The sequence below is a fragment of the Trachurus trachurus genome, assembly GCF_905171665.1.
Source record: "Trachurus trachurus genome assembly, chromosome: 15".
Classification (NCBI taxonomy): Eukaryota; Metazoa; Chordata; class Actinopteri; order Carangiformes; family Carangidae; genus Trachurus; species Trachurus trachurus.
The window spans coordinates 16,468,180-16,493,485 of NC_139906.1; the positions used below are offsets into that span (position 1 = coordinate 16,468,180).

Here is a 25,306-nt window from a genome sequence, read left to right on the forward strand (position 1 = left end):
CTCTAAAGATAAAAACCTTTGTGAATTTAACTGTGCCTCTTTGAAATGTGTCTATTCTTCCACGAAGTTTTTCTATCCTTAACACAACTTCCTCAGTTGAAGCCACCATCTATGCCGTCGTGGATGCAGAAGTCACAGATTGGTCTGCAGACTGTACAGGCTCAGGCTGACACTATTTCAATCAATCCGGCAACAATTTCTATATCAATTAACTATTTACCAAATGTTTGTGTGTTAAAATGTGAAGTTCTGCTGATTTCTCTGTAAATTTACGTTTATAATTCCATCAAAGTGCTGAAATTAAATTGTCTTTGTCCGACCAACAGCCCTAATCCCAGAGATACGCAGCTCACTGTCATAAATGATGAAGACAAGAATTTAATTCTCACACTGAATTAAATTAATCAGAAAAAATGGGCAGTTTGGCAGAAACAGAAGAAGATAAATATACATCTCTGTGCTATTTTCTATATCAAATCCTGTTACTGTAGGACGGGTTGTGAAAAGAGCCAGTAAGTTAGGAAAATACACCAAGCATCTAAACGCAAATGTCCCGTATTTTGTGTGAAAATTCAACATTAGTGAAGTGGATCTCGTTACCAGATGCTTCCCTCCTGGTTTCTGCACCATTTCACACCAGCTTCATGCCAGGGGCAGAGCATAAAGATAGGTTTTGTGTTTGAGGTCAACCTCTTCTCAGAACACAAACCTGAGACTCTCCGCCAGGGAGCTGCTTACAGCACCATCTGCGCCCGCCTGTCCCAGCACAGACATGAAATGGGATTTCACACGATAGGTCAGGGTCGCCAATGAGAGATGCTTGTCAAGCTTGTAACCTTTCACCTCGTACTTTTTTTCCTTTTTCTTTTTTGTCACGAGAGATCAAGAGCTGGGGTGCAGGCTGGTCTTTGCCACAGTCTTATGTATTATCTAAGCACACACACACTCTCACACTTTCATTGACATTGTGTCTATTTTCTGGAACTGCCTCTATCCAATTTGACTTATCTTTGTTTCCTGGAGTATCTTTCAACATCGCTCGGAGAACTTGCCTGGACCCTGCCGCATCTGCTCTCCAGCTGAGAGAATGATAGTTTTTGTGACACTCGTAGAAATAGTAACAGTGCATCAGTTTGTTTGTCCAGCTGTGAATAAGCAGCCCTGGTCCTCCTAAGTGACGGTAAGTCATTTGCTGCAGTGCATTATGGCTGTTACTGCTTCCATCAGAGGGGGGAAAAAAACAAAAGCTCCACCATCAGACCTCATCAATGCCAATAGCAACAGGAAAAGGCCAACATTTCTATTGCCTCAGAGAAGATTCACTTATAAATGCATCATAAATATAAACATGAAACACTGCAACACGCTTGGAGGAGAAAGCAAGAAACTCTGTCGAGTCACTGCAGTGACATAATTAACTAACACCTTCATCTTCCTCCAGCTCCACTGTCTACTGTAATAACACACTTCCAGAGGTTAATGGATTCACACAGAGTAAGAAAACAGCTTTTGGACTGATGACTGGTGGGATATGTGAAAGCATCTTCATTCAGCATTCAGTTTGAAAGAAGGAAGATTAATTCTGACAGATAAAGAGCAACAAACACGTTGGGAAAATGGCCTCGATCCAACAGCGGCTACTTTGCCCAGTGAATTAATATATACTATGTCTACTGAGCAAAAACATATTTAAGGTCAGTGTATACAAACAGAAGCTCTTTTCTGTTTGAGGGGCAGTCGTTTTATGTGGCAGCCACTCTGTTGAAAAAGGGCCAAATAATACACTTTATCATCTCCTGCTACAAAGTGCTGATGTGGTAACAAGACAAGGAAGGAGATCGTAGGAATAAGACAACGCAAAACACACAAAGCAAGACCCAGAGCAGTCAAATGAATGATAGCTATCAGACAGTGGTAATGAGGTGACTGTCAAAGGAATGAAATCAGGGAAATGAATGGCCAGAGCGTTTGTGTGTCTGTGTGTCTGTGCGTGGGAGAGGTTTACTGGAAATGACTTTTCACATCTCTCTCTTCTTCCTCCTGTGTTTTTTCTCTGTAAGTGTATTATATCAAAGTGACCTCTGCAAGCTGCTGAACTTCTCCAGCCAAGAGAGACGGTTTCATTTCTCCACTCATCACAGTTCGATGTCCAGGAGTTTCCCCACACGCCTTTCAGAGCTTCAATAAACAACAGGGCTGCAGCACTCGCTGTACTTATCTTTTCCTTATGCACAATATATTTTAAGTTTTACTACCTGCTGTTCTGCCGCCTGAATGCAAACACAGCGGGGATCTTTGAATATAAACATGTAATATACACTATGTATTGATTAGAAAACTGGGAATAATCCTGGAACAATGCACTGCAGGGTATACTCCAATCATAATACAAGTCAAACCTCAACAATATAGTCCCTCTACCTTTAGATGAGTCTCTTCAACAGTATCAAACATCCTTATAAACCCGAACTAAGTCTTTGTCTGTTTAAAACAATGGACACTTTTTGAAAGATAGACTATACATCCTCAAGAGGCTGATCTAAATAGTGCATGTACTTACACTTGTTTTTATCAATCAGTAATGACTAGTGTCCTTTGATGCTTTTGTCTGCTGGAGCAGCAGTATATTCAACATTCAACAGAAAGAGACTGGACAAGTTGGACTTATTATTATTATAACTATAATTACTACTACTATATTACTTATGAGCTGCTTACTGGACATCTGAATTTCCCAAAGGCGAGAATGTCTGCCTGCCTGCCTGCCTGCCTGCCTGCCTGCCTGCCTATCTATCTATCTATCTATCTATCTATCTATCTATCTATCTATCTATCTATCTATCTATCTATCTATCTATCTATCTATCTATCTATCTATCTATCTATCCATCTATCTATCTATCTATCTATCTATCATCAAAGAGTGGAAGGCTCAGGGTCATGACTGTGTTGTTAAAGCCTTTGAACACCAACACATGTGAAACTTAGCGTCTCCTCAGAAGTGTGTGGGTGTGTGAACGGCGTCTCCACACTGCTTTTTGCTCTGCTGCTTCTGCCAGGGTGGGACCAATTACACCTTTGTCATTCTTACTGGTGCACGGAGTCTGGTGAGCTCCTGTAATTCCCAGCATTAGCTCTGCCCACCTTCAACCTGAGAGAGGTCTAATCACTCAGGACAAGTGAAAGCCTCTGTGCAGAGCCTTCAAGTCATTTGTGAGGCAACAGAAGTGGAAAGTTGTATTTCTACGATTATTTGCTGGACATCAATAAACCTAACTAACCTTTTGGAAAATCCTATCCCTGAGGTGTGTGGGTTTGTTGAAATTGGGAAGTATAGGGAGGGGGATGAGTCAACATCTTGTCTGCTTTCACATGGCATGAAACCATTAAATGGCTTTACATTGCACGCCAGACTTCACTTTGAGACAGCTTGCAGCATTTTCTGTGGTCTGGTGTCAGTGAAACATATGCATGGATGCACACACACTCGTGCATCTGACATTCAGGACTTCAAAGTCACTGTTAAATCAGCACCAGGCCAAAAATGGTTATGAGGATGACTTTTTGCAGTGGCAACAAAAGAAGACAACCATAACCACTATTTTAACATTATTTACTCTGACATTTATGCCGGTATAGACAGGAAACGTGGGGAGACGGAGAGAGAGGGCTATGACACATGACAAAGTTCCCATAGAGTTGAACCATGAACATTGCGATTATATGGTCGGTGTCCCCACAACCATAACCACTTTGTTTTGGGAAAAGCAATAAAGTTGAAGACAAACAGACATTAAAGTGACAGGTAAAGGAGTAAAGCTTGTCAATCTCCAGGGATGACAACAGAAAACAGAGGGTTTAGCCCGTGGCAGACAGCTCAGGGAAGTGTTTACATCTGAACAGCTTTCACTCAAGTAAATGGCATAAGCATACCATGATCTGCTTAGGGCTGATCCTTCTGCCAAATACAGATCTTACAATCAGGCCACTGTTTCGTTTTTTTCCCCCCTCTCATTTGTTTTTTTTATTGCTCACATTGCTCCAGACAAGCTCACACTAGATCTCCTTCCCAGACGGAGATAACTGGGATTCCTCTGAATATCTTCAACTCCTAATAGACGTCTCTCTCAAATCATACACATCAAGTGCCAGCGATGTCAAGTAGGCCATTACAAACCCACTTCTTGACTAGAAACAACAGAGCAGGCATGCACAAACATGCAGACAGAAAGATATTCGAGTAAACACTAGACTGACTGGCTCCTCCCACCTCGGAGGTCACAGTCACACATCCGTTCAGCAAAAGCCAATATCAAACACCCCCCCCCTTGAAAAAGAGTCCCATCAGGAGAGGAAGCCAGGCCTTTATGCGGTTTCCTGTCCCTGTCAGCGTCCAGTGGCCACTTAGGGAGGAAATGCAGGCTGCGTCTGAGTGGGCAGCTGGGCAGGAGAGCAGAACCAGATGAGAAATCTCAACTATGCACAGTGAGAACAATCAGCAGAGAGCTCGGCTGACCACAGACATCTAACCAGACCCAGGACGACTGCATGGGGGGGGGGGGGGGGATCAACTGTATCCTGGACAGTACGCTATACAGGCAGGTCATGCACAAAACGAAAACAACTGTAACGAAAGACCTATTTGAGATTTCGCTCTCCTCCAAAGCACTGTTACATTTGTAGACCCTGTGTCTTATATTTGAGGGTGTTATCATGCGTTCACACAGAAGGCATGAGCTCAGCAAAGCCCCGGCCTCACTGTGTCACCCTGCAACATCTGTGTCTCTATGCAAGTGTGTGCTAAAGCCACATCAAAGTGAAGCAGCATTTAAAACCAGACAAGGAGGAAAGGAGGTGCGCAAGTTCACACACTTTGACATGTCTGTGAACAAACACATTTGACTTCTTTCTTTCCTCTTCTGCAGAATCTAAGCTGTGGTTTCCTCACTGCCTCCTCTTCCTCCGCCGCCTCCTCCTGTTGCTCCGTCTGCCCCTCATATCTCTTCATTCATCGTGGACATAATTGCATCAGTATGTCCAAACAGGATATGGTAGAAGACAGACAGTGACCATCATACAGTATACAGTGCATGATGACCTGTGTGTCTAATCAAGGTTATATAAAACTGTATTATAGCAGAATCTAAGCCTATACACCCATAAGACTTATAGCAATGAGCATAGCCTTGATAAGACAGTACCAGAGGTCAGTCATGGAGGATGAACAGTGAAACAAAAAGTGAAGTGAGATATGACAGCTCAGGGTGACCGCCCAACAAAGAGAACAGGAGATCCAAAGACTGCATGAAATATTTTTGTGACTGAGCGGTAAAGTCACATTTCCTCATTAGCTGCACTTTGGGTTGTGCTCTTCCGCATGACATAAGTCATTATTTATGACTAGTGTGAAAAAGTCAAGCTACAGATAATTAGTTCAGCGCAGTGCCTCCTAATTAGCTGCGTCATTAGTGTGTGAACCTTTGGTCCCCTTGTGATATAATCTTTCGATCACAGGCTCACAGAATCAAAGAAGTGCTTGCACAAACCATGGGGTCGCCTTAGCAGAGAAAAGAGAGACAAAAATGGCCGATGTTCATGTTAGAGGACAAAATAGAAAACATCAATTCAGAGAAACTTCAGCTGTGAAGTGATTTAAACACTCTGAAAATGAGTCCCGAGGCCCGAGCCCCACCAAATATCTTCTTTATAGCTAGCAGCACTTAGCAGCTGCTCAGAGACGCATGGCGCTCTGGCACCATCTGGGAATGGGAAAACCATATCTGAAGTGCAGGAACATTCACAACAAGTTTTTCTCTCAAGGAAAAAGCATCCTGTACTGAATACTAACAGCGTTAAGTACTCAGTTCTCAGCTCTGTCGAAATTTAAAAACCAAGCTCAGAGCAAAAACGCGAAGTGGAAAGAGAGGAGACAAAGCTGTGAACGGATGTGCTTCTGTGGCCACGTTGCAAAATATCCAGTTCAGCCGTCATCACATCTCTTGCTCGGGCCGCAGCACTCTGTCTCTCTTCCTTCCATCCTCTTCCTCATTTTTTTCCTCCATCCATCCTCTCCTCCTCCTCCTCCTCCTCCCCCGTTCTCCAACAGGTTTTAAGCTCTGCCATGACATGTGACTGCATTAATCCCAACCCCCCCTCCTCCTCCCAGCTGCAGATTTGACACAAAGCTCTGTGATTTGGTGCGTCAGTCGATGATGTGATATGCTAAGCTCTGGACAGAGAGTGGAAGTATATATCACAGATATACATTTGTATATTTCTATTACTCTGCCACTGAGGCAGTGTGTTGTTGTTGTTGTTGTTGTTGTTGTGCATCCATTAGTAAAACAATCACACTCCTCAGAGAAACTCTTTGCACTTTCACATCAAACAGTAAGGCAGGGAGCAAAGACAGAAAACTCAACAGAAAAAAACTCAACATGGTTCAGCAGAAGGGTGAGTGAGTTCACGTGAACCTAATCTGACCAGATAAGGTATTAATAATCACTTAGCCTAGCGATCTATAACCTAACGCTGTGACAACACGCACATACAGAACTGTAGCCTAAAGAGAAGGGAAACAGTGGTTAATTAAAAAAAGGGGAAATGACTCTTGTGAAGTAGACGCATAATAACAATGCTGATGGGAAGTGCAAGTTCATGTTTGCTAGTCATGTACAGTATTGCTGTGCTGTGCTGTGCACCCCCCGCTCACCCTGAACAAAGGGCAGAGGCGCAGGAGAAAGTGGGTCAACCCTTCACACTGAAGAGGTGGCAGATGAGCCTCTCAACCGCATAAACAAACATGCATGGTAACGTCATGCATGCATACCCAGATAACATGCACTAACTGTGAAACTTATACAAGGTTCAGAGTCCAAGAGAGAGATGGATACATGGATACATACAAAGGATGAAAACAAACAAAATGTACCTGCAAATGTAAACGTATAAACTCAGATATCACTCTGATGGTGCTGCTTCTGCTTGACAGGATGAACACATTTCATGTATCCCTTCCTCTCTCTCGCTCTCTCACACGCACACACACACACACACACACACACACACACACACACACACACACACACACACACACACACACACACAAATACACACACATTCCTGGCAACTCGTTCATCTCTGGGCTACTGCAGCAGAAGCGCTCTGCCATCACCACGGAGACAGAAGGCCTCACCATAACAACCACTCAGTGGAAACTACGATGAGCTCCCCTTTCAATTCATTGTCATCGTCCTTCCTTTGCAACAGGCCTTCATCTACACACGATCAGCTGTGCATGCAGATGCGGTGTAAGCGGCTGCGTTTGTTTTCTGACATGTTGCAGATCATAACAGCCCCTGGAGGAGAGAGCTGTGACGGTGGAAATAATCACGACAACGACAACAACAACAACAACAACAACGGCACAGGCAAAAACAGCTCAGGACGAGACAAACATCCACAACAACAGCAACGGCATCAAGAACAAGAATGTGTTACCTGAATCTTCATCTTCCAGCAGGAATTCATGTCTGGATCCTGAAGCCACCTCACCTCCCTTTCACACACATGCACACACAGTCACACACGTACGTACACCCACACACACCCTCACGCAGACAATGGTTCCTCAGGGAGGTTACATGCCCCTTCTGTAAATCCTCGATGTGAGCTCAGACAGGGACAGAGCGAAAGAGAGAGAGAGAGAGAGAGAGAGAGAGAGAGAGAGAGAGAGAGACAGGAAGGAGAGCGAGCGAGCCGAGCCTCAGCAAATACGGAAGCAGAGCTGAGGCAGCCGTCACCGTGGCGACTGCAGCTACGGCAGCAGCAGCACAGCGCAGAAACAAAGACAGACAGAGGAGAAGATAGCGAGAGGGAGATGGCAGGCAGAGGGAGGGAGAACAAGCGGCTGCCCTACATTTTCCACACACACACACAGACACAGAGGCAGAGCTGCTGCTGATAGTCCAGGCTTGCGCCCTCTCAGCTGCACACACACACACACACACACACACACACACACACATAAATCCACACACACAGAGTCAATCCGGTGCTGTAATCTCATTGGCCGAGCAACCACTTCCTCCAGCTGATCTTGATGAGGGGTGGGGGAGGGGCAAACTATTGTTGAATCATTCATGAGAAGGGGGTGGTATCCTTTAAATAGACTCCCTCTGCTCTGCACACTAAGCTTAACCTTAAAGAACCTCCTCCTAACACGACTTAAGCCGGTCCTGCAACTACTGCACTACACACCCACACACACACGTGCACACACACACACACACACACACAGAGACGTCTCTCTCTGAATCCATGACTGTTTTTGGACAAACACTCAGCCTCCAAACCTCCTCTAACCCCACTATCATCGTCCGCCCAATCAGAGAAGTCATTACTGCTGGCTACACCAATCCCCAGCAGGCACTGAGGGATGGTGAGGTGGAGCAGAGGGTAATTTACTACACACACACACCCTCAGCTGTATTCAAGGGCAAAGCTTCAGCACCATCACTCACATTCTGGGCAACACCACAGCAACACTGATGGCTGACGTCCACTGATAAACACGGCAATTAAACCTTAGCTGCGATTCAATTACAATAATGATACAGGGTTGTTGAAACAAAAAGAACCAGAGCAAAATAAAGCCATAGAAAGGAAGAGACTAACAATTTGTGATGGAGATAAATAGTTATCCAACATAATGTGTTAATTACAGCTCTCTAAGTGGACTGAAACCAACTAGAGACACATCACCAGTATACAGTTATAATTCATACAACTCAGCTCTGGGTGAGTGGCACTTAATATATTCATAAATATCTCTTTCACTGAGTGTTTTATCATCAACCTGCCATGAGTGGTGGTTAATAAAGATAAACCTTCATAAATGGCTTTTTTTTTTTTTTTTGCAACCCTGAGGACGTTAATAAGGACTTTGATATGAAAGTTTCAGGGCATTATAATAGATGGTGTGTTATTTCACCGCATGACCACATTGTACATATACACATTCATATAAAGCTGTGAAAAACTACATGTTCCTGTGTGTGTATGACATCTCTGGTGACAGAGGAACAATTTGATGCACAGTGAAACTTCCTGTTCTCCATCTACACACTGGAGAGACGCATCGGGGCCTTTCCATTGGATAATGAGCTGAGCAGCACTTTGCTTTCATTGAGGAACACAGCTTAAACAGCTTTAGCCTCTAAATACAGTCTTACAGCAGGTCTACTAGCCCAGCTCGTGAACTTTGTCCAGTGAACACAACAAAGAGATTTTCACAACAACAACAACAACAACAACAACAACATTTACTCAGATTTTTCATTTACTTTCATTTTATGTATTTCTGATTGAAATATTGCATTGCACTTTGTTTATATAAGTTACTCTGATGAATCCGATTAAGTCTTAAAGCAGAAGTAACCGGAATGTTTGTGTTAATATAAGTCTTAAATAGTTATATCTTCCGACAGCAATCACTTATAGAGTGTTTGGTCCGAAACACGGGTCTGTCAGTCACTCTGCTCTGCTGTAAGCCGAGGAGAAAACTTTCCTTGTATCCTACAACCTTTATCCAATGAGGAGAGAGAACGGCATAAAGGGGCAGTCCTCTCTGTGTGTGCAGCCAAGGGATGCGCGTGAATGTGGTGACGTAGGGACGAGGGCGGGTACTGCTAACTCCATCGGCTGACAAGAAGTTAGCCAAAACGACCGGATCGCTTACTTCTGCTTTAAACTATGTATCATCTGATTGTATAGCAAGTTTCTAAAAATTCAGCGTAAAATACAATTATGACATATGACAGATTTGTATGTATTTATTTTCACACACTCCAAATCTGTATAAAAGAATTACTCGTTATAGATACAACACTGAAATGGCCAGTGGGTAATGATTAGGGCTAATACTTGTCTCCCAGACAAAATGAAATGTCAAAAAAGTTCTCTGACATTTGTCTTTAAACCAGTTTTATCCTTTGCAAACTCTTGCACTTGATCACCTAAAGGTATCACGAAAGCCTTCAGCAGGCTCCAGGTTTCTGTGTTAGCTAACTTGACTTCCTTCCAACCTAATACCAATGCTCTCTTTTCCCATCATTTAAAATGCATACATTAGGTAACAACGGCCTTCAACTGCACTTACAATTTGAGCTGGTTGGCAGACATATAACCTAATGAATGTAATTTATAGTCAAAACACTTGCGGATCGGCCTTGTCTGACCAACACATTCTGTTTAACAAGGTCAGTATCCAGACAGTCCCAGCTGTAAATCCTTATTTTACACAGAGCGGAGTAAAACTCTCCATTCTAAATATTCTGGTATTTGACCAGGCTATTTTTTCATGTGTACTTTAATACCGAATGCAAAGTCCTACAAACAATATGAGAGCTGGTAGTCTCTAAATGAACACTGTGGAATTGGTTCCAGGCAGCAGTTAAGTGATGAGGCAACAGCAGGCAACAAAAGAGCTGCTGATTTCTGGAGTGAGGTGAGTATAACGACTCCCTAACTCCATTCAGAGGGACTCTGTGCATGCTTTGAGACAAACGGATATGATTCGGCCATCAAGTCTCTAAGGGGAGAAAGTAGGACAGAGAGGAAAAGATTAGTAAGCCAAGGTGAGACTAGGGTAGAACTGCGGATGACGCAGACACAGCTTTCTGGTAAATGCTGGGGAGAAGTGAGCTACATGTAATTAAACCAACAGATTAACTACATTTAGCAGGAACCTGCTGTTGGTTAAACTACTTCTGTGTGCATAGAGATTTAAGTCATTTCCTGAAACTGCAAACAATATGGGGCCTTTAAAGGACATTTATGATGACTTTTTTTCTACTCTACTGTACAGCAACTGAACCCCCTTTGACAAGTCCTGGGGCTGCCGTAAAGGCATGTCCAGGCATGTCCAGGCAATGTCCAGGCAATGAATTTCGTCATGCAGTCATCACCAAACACTACAACAACGTCATCCGGGGTTAGGCCTTAAATCACCATGGCCATCCTTTTCCAATTACCGTACACAAAACCAAAACATGTTCTGTTTCCAATGAATAGTGGGTTAGCGTTATAGGGTATTTTAGGCACTGTATCTAAATTCAATTCACTGGCTTTTTTTATTATTATGTTTTATTAAGCATCACATACACATTGAATTAATAAAGCTACTTAGAAAAAGGAGCGACTTTGTTAAAATTGACAAACTAGATTTCTCCCAAGGGTAGCTTTGCAGTAGTTCAACTTCTTCCAGTGTAGAATAATTGGCAGTTTGCTAAGATACGTCTCAAAGTGGCTTCCCCAAAACTGGCTTACAGGCCTCTTGACTGTAACAGAACATAATAAGCTGGTGATCTTTAAGCACAGCTCGACAGCCTCTCTGCAGGGCTTTCAGACTGAAAGCCACAGAAAAACATGGTTTGCAGAGAGCAACAGTTGGACTGAATTTAGCACCTGTCAGAAAATATCAATCATCACTAATATACAAGGCTACTGCCTGATTGAGTTTAAGATTAGGATTCAGGACAGTGCAAGGTCAGACGCCTGAATGGAGAGGACACAAAATACTGAGACTTGAACTTGGCTTAAGAAAGAAACTTAAGGCAAAATGTGAAGGGAGGGAGCAAGGAGAGAACTCTGACAGTCTGATTTCTACTGGGGGAGAAACATGTCAGATTTCCCACTGGGCGTGAAATTGAGCTGTAATAGCCTTTTCAGTTCATATTCAAATACAGTCATGCATACTGATAGCTACAACACTACAGCTTGTCTGCCTGCTGCATGTTTCAATCAAATCCACCGTAAATTAAGAGAAAGAGACAAGAGGAGAGAGACCAAAATGAAGAAGAGGAGAGATGGTCCGTGAGAAAAAAAATCAAAGACATACTCTTAAAGTTACCTACATGGAAATCTTTTGCTGCTTATCTGCTGTAAAGTGTGCAGTGCTTTGATCTGGAGCTTTGCTTTTCATTTACATATCTGTGCTTAATGCAGTGGAGGATGGTGTCTGAGCCGCATGTTTTCATGCGACAAAATCTTCAGACACAAGCACAAACCTTAAGTGGGCCGTCACTGCGGCAGCACGACCAGGGCATAACACCATCAGTTCACTGTCCCAAAATAACAAGTGGCTGACTGGAGCAGTTTCATTGATTTGTGGCTCTTCCCCAACGCCCACTGTCCCCTTGCCCTATCCTGCAATCTTTTCAATTTTGACACCCAATGAAGCTTATCCATCTCGACCTGTGAAGGCTGATGGAGATTTGCGGTAGGGGGCTCCCGCTGTGAGCACACAGGACCGTCAGCAGGGCCGTCACACGGTGGGGGGCGGGGGGGTTAGGCAAACTTTAGAGTGACCTCCTTCTGGAAGCCACACTTTAAAAGGTTATTTCTGGCAGATCTGTGAGGCTGGCAGCAGGACTGTGGATTACTGCAAAATCCAGAGTATGACATTCACAGCAGGGGCAATCACAACTCCTCATGGACAATTTTGAATACTGTGTAAATGAACTACTATTAGCTGTAAGGATTTCAGGTTTCTCCCTCAGGTTATAGAGTTTGAAGTCGATTTTGGAAATTTGGATCAGTAAAACTGTCTTGACTTGACCTGGGACCACAGGTGGATGATGATAATCACTAAAAACAACAGCAAACAAAAGTTGCATCTCTGATGGTGTAAAAAGTTCAGGGTTCATCCTTACCGAGCCTGATCTGACACTTTTACGTCAGGAAATCTTTGATTGTTTGGTTTTGAGCGATCTGTCCACTCTGAGAAATGCACACAGCGCTTCTGTCAGGTGTAATCTGCAAACATCAGACGTGATGCGTGAGTCTTTTTGTGGTCTGGTAGTGTTTTCCAGGGATGAAGACTTCAGTACAGAGAAGAAACAGCTCTGTATCGCTAATGAGTGACTCACAGTTATGTCCCAGATGAGAACATACTGTACTTAGAAGAAATATGGTGATAGACAAGGTCACTGTGGCTTTATCAGAGTAGCTGTTATATCACAATACAAGAGAGTAGAGACTGCATGAGACTTCTGTAATATCTGCTAATGAAAATAAATGAGAAAACAGACAGTCCTCACTAAAGTACCGGTAACTAATTTAAAAGAAATTCCACAGTCCTGGGCATATTTGATCCAGAGTACACTAGAATAATGCATTCACCCAGCTGTTCATAGTTATCTTTTAATAAGTTGTTTAGAAGTACAAGCAGGTTTGGATCTCACCACTATGTAATAAAAAATGTGTTTCACACTGAAAAAGACACGCACATGATTTTGTAGAGGAGGTGGGTAAGTTCATTTAACAATCTAACAGGAAAGTACACAGAAAACCAATGCAACGGATGTGATATGTACAGAGCATCTGCCTGGAGCTAAAGCCTGTTTGTGATGGCCAATGCCCAATATGCAGAAAGCAGAAATGAATGAAGGAGTGAAAATGCGAGTGAGCAGCAGCTATTTGGATCATAAAATGCCTCATAGCAGCAAGAACTGGGGAAAAATAGTAAATATCTTGCAGCCACTGGAAGAGACTAGTTGAAATTATTCCAATTGAAAAGCGAAGGGAAGCGACAGATCAAACCAAACCAAATGTAAAACCAAACACTTGGTCCTCATACTGAGAGTTTTAACTGTGGGTGTTTCTCTACCACTCTGGCCAATTAATTCAATGTTTTGGTTTGGCAAATTGATACCTCATTAAGTTTGGAAAAGGTTATGGAAGTACACCCATTTGCCTACTAACAAGGATAACCACCTACTGCTATATTATTCCCTATTCTTTTCAATTTCACAAGTGCTCAGTTGTGTTGTGAGAACACTGTCATGTCCATGTACAAATCTTTTTCTTTCTCTAATGAAGTTAGAGCTCTGTTTACCCACTCAGATTTATTCTGCCACTTTAGGGATAAACCCAGCAACCTCCTAGTCACACGCTGTGGCACTGAAAACGGCACCAAATAAGAGCATGAGGGGTAAAGCCCCACACACACACACACGACTGGTCAAGCTGTGAAAGACTGATTTGCGGCTCTTTTAATGATTTCCTCACTGAGCTCATGTTTGTTATTCAATGTGCAATAACATCCGCACTCGCACGCACGCACACACACACACACACACGTCACACTGAAGATATGCGCTTGCCTGCAGCCAAACAGCCCTCTCTTTAATGTCTGCCAGCATCTGGGATTATCAGCCTTTGGAAAAGCGACAAAAACAGCACCTGCAGCATTTACTGTGTAGACCTAAGCAATGACTATCAGTATCCACATCAGCACCGGGGGCTAGTGATAACCCTCTAAATTAGATAAGTATTTCACTAGTGCTTTGGGATCTATAAGGAGCACAGGACGACAGCAGAGGCTGGCGACAGACATAGATCCTGCGTAACACTTTCAGCAGGGTGGATGGATAAACCCTAAATGCTTCTCAAGTCACAGTAGAGGGCTACTAAGTATGACGAAAATCTCAGTCACTTAATTAAATCTCCATGTGAGGGTGCGCTTGAAAAGACGAGTCATCAAGAGCTATTGAGATGCAGACGGTGGCATGGAGCCACGAAGGCTTGGGCTTTTTTACCCTCAACCCGGCTGACCCCGTGTCTCCGGCGTCAGACAATTAGCGTGACATTGGGTGATATGAAAAAAGAATAGCCCAGATATTAAAGGTTGAAACCGAACGGCCACAAATGTAAACCGTTTGCTCATTCTTCTTACTGAGAGGGGAGTAATTACAAGAGCAGTAAGCATTCTTTGAGGTAAAATCAATGGGCAGCCTAAGCTCTGTCTCCTATAAACATCAGCAGCCTGATGAGGGCAATTAAGATTGCTATCATGTTGTTCTCAAATCAGAAGGAGGCATTTCAGTTTTAAGGCCAGCTCTGCTTTTTTATTTTCTAAGACTTTTTCAGCCGTAGTAGAAAAAGGTTCACTCAAAAAATCCATTTCTTCAAAAACTCTTCTGCGTTGAACTCTGGCTGTCCATGTGGATCACTGCATGTATTATTTATATATAAAGATGTATACATAAAAAAGCCCTTCTCCATCTCTCCCCTCAGTGCCTGCATCCACTCCCTTTAGGCCACTAGCTATGACATCATCAATCATTGCCTGCTGTTAAGCAGATGGCGCCTTATTACTGACCCCAGACAGGTGGACAAGTCTGTCTGTGCATGTGTGTGAAAAACCCTCATCAGTGTATCTGCACAATTCAGTAATATCCTTCTTCATCCACAGCTGCACTTTTACTTTCCCTGCCCTCAAAGATCTGATCAGGATTTCAGGGTTGTGCGCAGATTCCCTGCAGGATGCAAACTCACAGCAGGGAGCTCCTGGCACACAAACACGCCCGGGGTTACAAAGCTACCTTTCCTGCATCTAAATCGTCCTTCCATGTGTTCAACTATGGCCAGCAGGTTGAAATAAAACTCAGTAAAAATTACCCAAAAAAGGTCTTAGGTATTAGCTCATGTTTAATTACAGTTATGGAGACGCGGCGGAGCCAGAATGATGAAAATGGCATGAAGTTGAACTGATTCAGCTCTGATCTGGATGAACAGAAAGCAGCATGCTTCCTCGCACTACACAAAGAGTTGGTATAAATAATTCCTCTACGTCCTACCATCAGAGGACAGCTTCAGAGGTGTGTTGTGTTGCCAATGAACAAAAAGATGGTAAAACAGTAAACAGAAACTCCTCAGACAATTTCATTTCTTCCCAACTTAGCTTGTTTGTAACCTTAGATGCTTTGATGTTCTGTACACCAGTGGGATGCAGCACTATTCACTCCTCTACGCTACCGCTACCTGAGGCGAGTAACCTTGGAGTTTCACACCCTCTTCCTCTCCCACCTCCGTGTGCTGATGATGGATGGATGGATGAAGGATGGCGCAATGAATCTGTCCTTCTCCCACCTTTTCCAATCGCCATTTTAAAAAGGTCCAGTCTCATTTGGTTCCCAGATAAACATGGTCCAGAGCAGCAGAAGCAGCAATTTGCATTTAAAAGCTGCTCCCCTCACATGCCTCATGCCTGCAATTCATTGAAAGGTACATTTGCATTCTGATTGCCTGAAAATGCTCAAACCCAAAAAGCACAGAATTTCAGTCAGAAGGAGAACCCAGGGAGCTAAAATACTCTGGATATAACTGCTGTAATTGCTTGTAATTACAGAAAATGACACGTTGGAGTCAAGATCACAGAGTTAGTGGAAGAAAACAGGGCACGATTAGGGCGAAATCTCTCAAGACATCTACCAGACATTAAGAATCCATCACATCGGTCTGGAGGCAGGTTGCAATCAAGTTTAACCCAAAATGAGAGATATTTAAGAAATCAGATTGTTGTGATGCATCAAAATGCATGTTCAAATCCACTGGTCATGAGAGGGTAGAAGGACCAAGAGCTAATCTCAGCTCTACTGCCCCCTGCTGACATGGTCCAGCACATGCCCTAACTCTAAAGGTAAAAACAAAACACAAAAAAAGATATGAAGCTATCATTGTTTAACTTTCGTTGACATTGTCAGAGATGAAATGTGCCAGTTTAATGTTGGTGCTTATACCGTTGATGTCATAGCTACAATGTTGCGGTATAGAGGTGTTTCTCATTTTCTTATCCCATCGATTTACATAAATGTGGGATGCTCTTCTGAGAGTGGTGAAATCATCTGAGAGAATCACTGGGACCAGCCCTTCGACAACCGCTGCCTCAGACAACACTCCTCTAATGCTGTACTCCTAACACACACATTGCACTTAAAGCCCTTTAAATGGACTGAACACAAGGGTTTTGGGGGGTATTTCTGTTTATGCAATTGTATGTGTTGCCATGTATCAAGATGCTACAACGATATCTTGTGTCTTTTCAACACTGACAGTCAACTCTTGAATTTAAGCGGAATATTAGAAACAATGAAGCACCATCAATAACTATGACATCAGTTTTAATTAACAACTCTGTGTCAGTGTCAACAAAAAATAAACTGTAAATATATACATCTTTTTTTATTGTAATGGATTACATTAGACTCCGTTTGTGTACCTAATACAGTGAACACTGAGAGTGTCTATATACAGATTGATGAGGTTTTTGATAGCCACCTGACTTGTTGTGCATTCACTATAACAACATATCCCTTGGGTTTTGCTCATCTTAGCCTTTAATTGGAATGTAATTTAATTTAATTGAAGTGTAGCAATTGTAAACTTTCTCCATTTTATCTATGATTACTGTGAAATTAAATGTTCTAGGAAAAGAGGATTGGGAATTAACCAAAATAAGAGTTGCATGGCACAGAAGACCAGTGGAGCGCAATAACAAATGCAATGTTATTCAGGTATTTCAACAAACCCGCAGACCTGGAAGTTTCTGGTGAGTCATGTTGACAATATCTGAAAATTTGGCAGTTGATTCGACCTCAAGGTAACAAGTCCCTCCCTTTATTCTCCCCTGCTGCAATCCCAAACATGCCACACCACAGCCCCGTTTATGACTCAGCTGAAGCTGAAACATGGCCTGTCGCACGTCCTTCCACCTTGTTATCAAGTCTGAGACCACGTTGCTTGATTGACAGGAGAAAAGGTGTTGCTTTCACATGCTAACTAGCTCGCTGCTTGTCAACACGCTCTTTCCCATTTCGCCTCCATATGGATGAAGCTTCTACGACATCGTGCAGGATTGTTCGGTGCCACATGCCACAGCTGCGAAGGGCTCACAATGAGGGTGCAGCAAGCTGTTGTGACTTGCTTCAGATCATTTTTATGACACTGTGTGACAGCGCCAAGATGAGCACAATGAATGAGGAGCACATCGAGGAGACAAGACAAAAAGGCAGATTTGAAATCACAATGCTGCGTTAACATGGTGCTCACTTTTGATTGACTCCTAACTCTCGCCCCTTGAGGGTTATTTCGAACTGTTACAGCAACTGTCACACTCACAAAGTGCTGTGCTCCATGACCGCTGCTGCTCACATTAGGCAGAGGGGGTAACGCGGGGCAGAGGCTTACATCCAGTGCTGAATGAGCGAGCTCCCCAGGACACAGAGGTTGTCTCTTTGAAAGAGAACTGCACAGCTTATCAAACCGTAACTATTAGGCCTCACATTCTCCGAAATGATCTACTTCACCTCGGGTTAGGAGGAGAGAGAGAGACAGAGGGGAAAGATGGAAGAAGGTGTGCAGAGGGGAGCAGACCACATTTTACAAGTCAGTCTTTTGAAGTGATAAGCATGAAGTTAAAATCCCATTGCTCCCAGCTCGGCCCACACTCCAACCTTTACTTTTTTCTCACTTTCCAACTCCCACTGCTCCAATCGGAGGCATATTCCGCGACTCCCCATCCTCCTCTCTCATCTCTCACATCTGCCCTCTCTCTGTCTACGTTTCATCTTCATCTTCATTTACTCAAACCTCCTTCCAATCAGTGCTGCTATCTCACTCCACCTTGTCAATATTTATACCCGTTCTGCCCTGCGTGTGTGCTAACAGCTTAAAGCAAATATCATTGGTAAAGAGCATGATTTCCACATGAAATGGGACTGAAATCAACTCTCAAAGAAGGAGCAGATGTTGATACTTTCCTGATGACATCTTTTGGCTCTTACAGCAATTCTCCACTGCATGTTCCACCCCTCTCTCTCTCTCTCTCTCTCTCTCTCTCTCTCTCTCTCATTTTTTATTTAAATAAACACTTCTTTAACACACATAACAGCAAAACACAGCAACACAACACCGAGACACAGCTCTAAGTAATCAGCTTGGTCTTATTTCTCATATTATGGTTGACACGACAACCTCACCCTTCTGGAGTAAAGATAATTAAATACAGATTAAAAAAGAGAAATACAACAAAATGAAATCTAATTTGGGGACAACTGGGGAAGGTGATGTTCTTTGCAAAGGAAAAGAAACACCCCTGTAGCTTTTAGAATTGCTTGGAAGAATCTTTCAGTGTACATTTTTGATTGAAATGTCTTTTATCCACAATGTGAGAGGACGTGTTGGTGATTTCTATCTCTTCAATATTAGACGTCCAGCCAATAACATCACTCAAGCTGTCGGATCGGCGTGAAGCCTCAGTAAAGACAGCTTGAGGGATGCTGAATGGAGCAGTAATGGCATCAGGCTCAATAAGTGTCCCACTTTCCATCCATCAAGCATTTACAGTCTAATATGCCAAGATGTGCACACCCAGAACATGTATGTGATCTGCAGGTGTGCTGACATTTTCCACACCTCTCCCTCCAACACAGCTTGAGGCCTTACAACAAGTTTAACAGCGTCTCCTTAAAGTTTAGAGCTTTGTCATGCATTAGAAGCGCATTTTCATGCCAAAAACAAAAAGTACATCACTCCCACCTATTTCACAGAGTAAGTAATTAGTGATAATTAGACATCCAGTTCTCTTAGATGCACTTGTTTTGTGGGTTGTGAGGGGTGTCGGTGAGAAAAGGCATCAACCAGCTAACAACAAAGATATCTAATGTCCTCAACAGTAGAAACATTTGATGGGAACAGCCTCCTAAATCATACAAAGTGTCCTTTTTGCAGCTTTGTTCGGATCAGTGGCCATCTATATGTTTTGTGTCCAGCCCAGTGTTTTGAGTGGTCAATAGGAGGAACGCATCAGATCCTCTTCCACCAGCAATACACCATTGTCCTGGCTCCATTTTCTGTCATCACATTTTTGTCTGCCATAGCGTCTCTAGGTGTGAAAGTTGGACACACACACACACTCTCTCTCTCCCTCTCAACAGGTTTGCAACCTATCCAAGGGGAAAAACCCTTTTTTCCTGCCCAGATCTGCACACTTCCTGGTGACAGCCTGAAACGCAGCAGTCTCAGTGTCTGCACGTCAGCAGCTCCACTGTCAAGACGACTGTCATGTCTGTCAAATCACACAAACATGCAATTTAAAATAAGCAAATACAAAGGAAAACACAGACAGGTCTTAAGTGCCCTCGACAGGCAGCAGTTTGCTCTCTCTCTCTCTCTCTCTCTCTTTCTTCACGCTTGCCTGCATATGTGCTCTGCGGATGTAGCTCAATATGCAGCATTTTAACAGATTCATAATGCGACAGCGACCCCAGTGCAAAGAGACAAATATGTTCTCTCACATAAACATAAACATCCAAACAGTTTTTTTTTCTTTTTTTGCCCCCAACTGTATTTCCGCAATACTGAGCAACTGCAGCTCAGGCCTCGACGTGTTTGGTACACAGCACAGAAACAAACAACATATGCAAGTGTGTACAAAGCATTCCTGAACATTACTGCTAATATAAGCAGTGTGTGCGCTCCTCTGTACGTGTGCCAAAACAACAATTGCAGTCAAATTGAGTTTGTTAACCTAAAACTGGATAATGGTGGTTTAGAGAGAGAGAGAGACGGGGGGAGGGGTCTAATCCTTGAAAACCTATAAAAGGGGTCCTTGTGGTGCAAAGTGAAAAGATAAAAACAAAGATGCTTTAGGTCGTATAGCTCAACAAAGTCCTTGTGTGGTGGTTTCCATGGTGATGACTCATTCCCTCTGCATGATTGTCCCCTGTGCTCATCCTGTGTCACTGGTTTGTGAGATTTTTTCCACATATAGCTCGATCATAATCTATTCACAAGCCTGAGGGAGGCCACGGCCCTGAAAGAGATAGAGGGAGAGCAGGGGGGGGAAGAAGCGTGTTCGTACAGACGTGCATTCAAAAAGAAGCAGCCTGATTGCTGTCAGCCCTGGCAGCGTGACCTGAGGCGACGACGGATGATGGAGCAGCCGTAAGCCTCCTTGGGCTCGTGCGTCAGGTGCCGTGGGGTCAAATAAACACATCAATCAAAACGATGGAGGACAGTCACTCTGAGTATCCACACACCACCTGCTTTTTTTTTTCTTTTTTTTTTCCCGAATAGGCTTCCCCTGGATTTCGGATTCAGGTGTCTCTTGCAAGATCTGCACCACGGAGGACGGAGGGCGATATCGGTCCTCTAGGGAGGGACCGCTACCTGGAAACTCATTGAAGAAGCAGAGAGGGAAACCGCAGCGCTCACTGGCACATACAACACTCGACAGCTCTGACAGAAGCGAAGCTGATGCGTGTCTGTGGTGAACAGCAGACAGTGTCTCTCCTCACACTGCTTCACTCATGCCAATACTGCTCTTATTCGGTCTTAGCTCCCGTTTCTAAGGCAACAACATGCTCCTCTCTCTCTCTCTCCCTCACTTCTTTTGTGATGTTTACGATGGACAATAACTGTGCGCTCTTTCACCTTATCTTTTTTTTTTTATTCTCGCGCCTGGCCTCTCTGTCCATTGCTTGTTCGGCGCATGCTACCTGCACTCAATTTCTCCTCCTGGTAGAAGGAGGTGGATGTCAGAGCCAAGCTGCAGTCCCGTGCGCTCTGCAGTGCTCGGTGAAAGCCTCATCAGGACACCAGGCACCGGTGCATTCATGCAGCTGTGCCATCCGCCGAGCAGGAGGGGATGAGGACAACCACTAAGAACACAATTTCATGGCTTCAGGAGTGGCTTATGACCCATGTTACATGTCATCTAGCCTCTCGCTTCCTATCATCTGTATCGGATACTCTCTCGTCCATAAGTTGGAACAATTGAGAGGAAACATTTGACCTAAAACTAAACGTGTAACAGCCACTGATTTGCCAAAAAGGTCAGGAGATAACCTGGAAATACAACCTCTCTTTATAACCCTCAAAAACCTTCTTTATCTCTGCTCGAGGTGGACCTCAAGATTTTAAAGTGTGCACTAGGTTTTGGAGCTGCAGACATTTACTAGCAAGAAACATCTGGCATTTTACTCTGCCTATGGGAGCTCTTTGTGAATACCGTCTTTCTTTTCAACATAACAAGAACAGACACTGCCCCACGAGTGAAGCACAGTGGGGATAATGTAGCAGATTTGCCCATTAACTAAATTCTCGTAGTATACAGTGAGATTGCACCTTTGATTTAGAAAGAAAAAAAAAACTGATGGATTTAAACCGACCTGCTCATCGTTTGATTCAAAGAAGCATTAATGAAAGAATCATGATGTGGCATGAAAGCTAATTTGGCTCTTTAAAGCTCTCCTGTGACAATGTTACACAACTGATCTCACATGGTGATAATATTTTGTTGCTAAATGGCACAGATGATGATCAGCGCAGCACAGGTGGGTAACAAATATCCCAGAGGAGGATCATAATTTGGAGCAAACAATTTTCATAATTGATTAGATTTGTAAATTATGTATTGTTAACACATAACAGTGGGTGCTGGCATTTATAGTAACAAAAGGCTTCAATCCTGATCCAGATCATTTTTTTTAGTATAGTATCTGCCAATACAATGTTCTCATTTGTGATCTATAATTTCTCACATCACACAGCAGCACTGTGTGCACTTAAAAAGGAACGGCGAGCACTTCATGTTTTTTGAAGATGTGCTTCAACAGCAAATGGAAAACAATGTACAGCTTTGATGTTTTCATTTTCTCAAACAGCATCAGCTATCAAAATGTCACTAATTTAAATAAAAAAAAGCAAAAGCACAGAGCATCTTTAAAAATAGGACAGTTTGTTTCTCTTTGCTGCTTTCCTATATGGCACACAAGGATAGGAAACAATACAAGTGCTTTTTCCTTGGTGACTTAGTGAAAACTTGACAACAGCAGCTCTTAAACGCCATCACTCCTAACACATGTTGTTCAAATATCAAAAATGGATGTTGGCCTGCTTTCATTTTCCATTTTAAAATAGTCCCACACAGACCAGATTCTAGTTGAACCTTAACTTTTTAGAAAATGTTGGACACATGCTGCATATAATGTCCACCTCCATGTCCATGTGGCAGCCTCAACAGACAGGCTGTAATGTGGTAATTTAATCTGAGCACTGTGATTGTATTGTGCTAAATTTAACTATTCTCTTTCAATCAAAAGACGTCTAGAATCTCGATCTAGACGTTTCCCAGTCTCTCAGGCCGATGCTGGACCTGCCAATTACAGCCTCTGTTCTCTAGCTTTCCTGCCCACAGTAGAAACAATTGGACTCGTCTCATTTGGTTCTGTCCTGAGAAAAATGACTTCAAGGCCCAAATCAAAAGGTAATGATGGTTTGCTCCGCTGTGCCATTTTATGCTCTGAATACAGTGGCGAGAGGTCACAGTCAAGCCATTCAGCCATACACAAAAACAAAGAAACTGAGGTAGAAGAAGTTTGTAACTGTGTTATTACACAGGAATAAGTCACATATTTAATGGAGGAACTGTAAAAGAATGGTAAATATCCTTCAACCAACTTTCCCTCATTAAATCTGACCTGAAGTATCTGCTACAACTATTTTGCTGTGAAAAAAAGGGATCATAACAAACATTCTGCTTGCATACCTTGCTGGTTCATCTGATCTCTTGCTGTTAGCCTGGATAACGTGCTTCAGCCTGAATGCAACTTGTTATAACAAAAAGGATACACAAGCTCTGCCTGACTGAGTGCTACGGCTCACGGCAGCAGCATTACGGTATAAGCAGTCGTAGGATATGATACAGACAAGTGAAAAAAAAAAGCAGCAAATGAGTAAACATGTGCAGCTGTTGGGCATCTGCCTCCCCAGACAGCCAGACAGCAACAAAGAGGAGTTCACGGTGTGGTCACAAAAGAGAATCCATAGGCAGAGAGATTAACAGCACTAATCTGCCACTGGATAACACCATGAGAGGATGATGGAGGATGAAGAAAAAGAGGAGAAGGCGGGAGGAGGAAGAGGAGGAAGACGGATCAAGACATTGAGAGAATAAGGGATTGGACAATGATGAGATGCAGCCTCGTGGCATGAGACTGGGTTGTGTGCTCGTGCCTACAGTACATGAGTTCATGAAATGTACTTCCCCTACAAATGACCGACAACTGGGAATCTCATTATCATACCTCACTGAGACAAACCAGCAAGCAAACTGCCCCACTATCCTCACTTTATGCACGAGGGACTAATTACGAGCCCGTGTGCTCCCCTCGTACTGGCCACCACAATGGAGTATGACAGAGATGCGAGTCGAGCTGGGGGTGTGAGATCTCCATTTGAGGCAGCGACTGTGCATGGGAGCTTGCAGAGTCAAACCAGGGGAAGCATCTGCAGTCCCCAGGATGATGATGAATTTGGGCGCAGTGGGGGGAGCCTCCACCATTGATCTGGCTGGATGTTGCGGTGGAGCGTTTGAGGCCATGTTAGTAACAGGAGTCAAGTCGGCAGTGCACAGGCAATTAAATGGCATCCTCCGACACCCAGCGGTGACACCTCCCCTTGAACTGATGAGAGAAACAGATGCAGATGGGGAACAGAGCAGAGACTGAGGCGACAGTGAGATCTTCTACCTGTTCTTAACTTAATTCATCACCACACTTTACCTCAAAACTTCCTCCTGCATTACTTTTTCTAGCTGTGACGGCTCTCCACTTGTGTCTGTGTGCACTATTCCCATAACAGACGACATCTGAAGCCTGAGCAATATGCTTTTGTAACTTTGTGTAAAAATAAATTAGTTCTCTTTAATGTTATTCTGGTGAATTTGGTGGCTTTCACTGCGGAGAGCTCTTATGGGTTCAGGCGCACTTTCTGTTCCTGTAGTGTGTGACAGGCTGAACAAATCTCCACAGGTTAGTAGGTTAATAGCTATACATCTGCTGAACTAGATTATACAACTGCCCACATAATATGCAAATCACGAGATTATCATTTGAAAACGTGTTTTTCCCTAAGAGAGCATCGTCAAGCAGATTAACATATAGACGCATTCACTTGCAGAGTCTTAGCAGTAAAGTGTTAATTTTGCGATGTGAAAGTGTGTCTATATATGCTGTGTTAGTGCATGTGTGTGTGAGAGAGAGGGTGTGTGTGTGTTAAGCTACTGGAAGGTGATGGGGCAGCGGTTAATTAGAAGATATAGTTTCTTCTGAATGTCTCTCCCTGCTAATAGCTGCTCTTCTGAAACCAAAGGCTGATGCACTCACACGTGCACGCGCAAGTGCACACACACACACCCCCACACACCCCCACACACACACAAATGCACCCCCTCACACTGGAAACAAAGCAAACCCTCCTTCCACTACCATGCACTACACTATGTCTACTAGCATACAGGGGAGCTTAGGGGGCTGTAATTATTTCTCGCCATTCCCCTCAAAGTCTATTTTCCGCTGCCATGGGTCAACTGTAATCTCATATATAAAACTTAATAGGGCAGAGTGTCACAGTTATCGAAAGAAAGTAAAGTAACCCTAGTGCAACCATCACAGAGGGCTAA

The 25,306-nt window shown here is 43.4% G+C and overlaps 1 protein-coding gene across 2 annotated transcripts in view; it reads right to left on the reverse strand.

The window, feature by feature from the left end:
• Positions 1–25,306, reverse strand: part of marchf8 (membrane-associated ring finger (C3HC4) 8) — a 77,378-nt gene that overhangs the window by 26,567 nt on the left and 25,505 nt on the right. Inside the window, exon 1 of one of the 2 annotated variants that reach the window (XM_083988390.1) lies at positions 7,501–7,974. The exons of the other annotated variant lie outside the window; for it this stretch is intronic. Within the exon in view, the coding sequence (XP_083844516.1) occupies positions 7,501–7,530 (30 nt within the window). The 5' untranslated portion in view covers positions 7,531–7,974. Of the gene's footprint in view, positions 1–7,500; positions 7,975–25,306 lie in introns of those variants that run through there. 2 annotated transcript variants of the gene reach the window in all.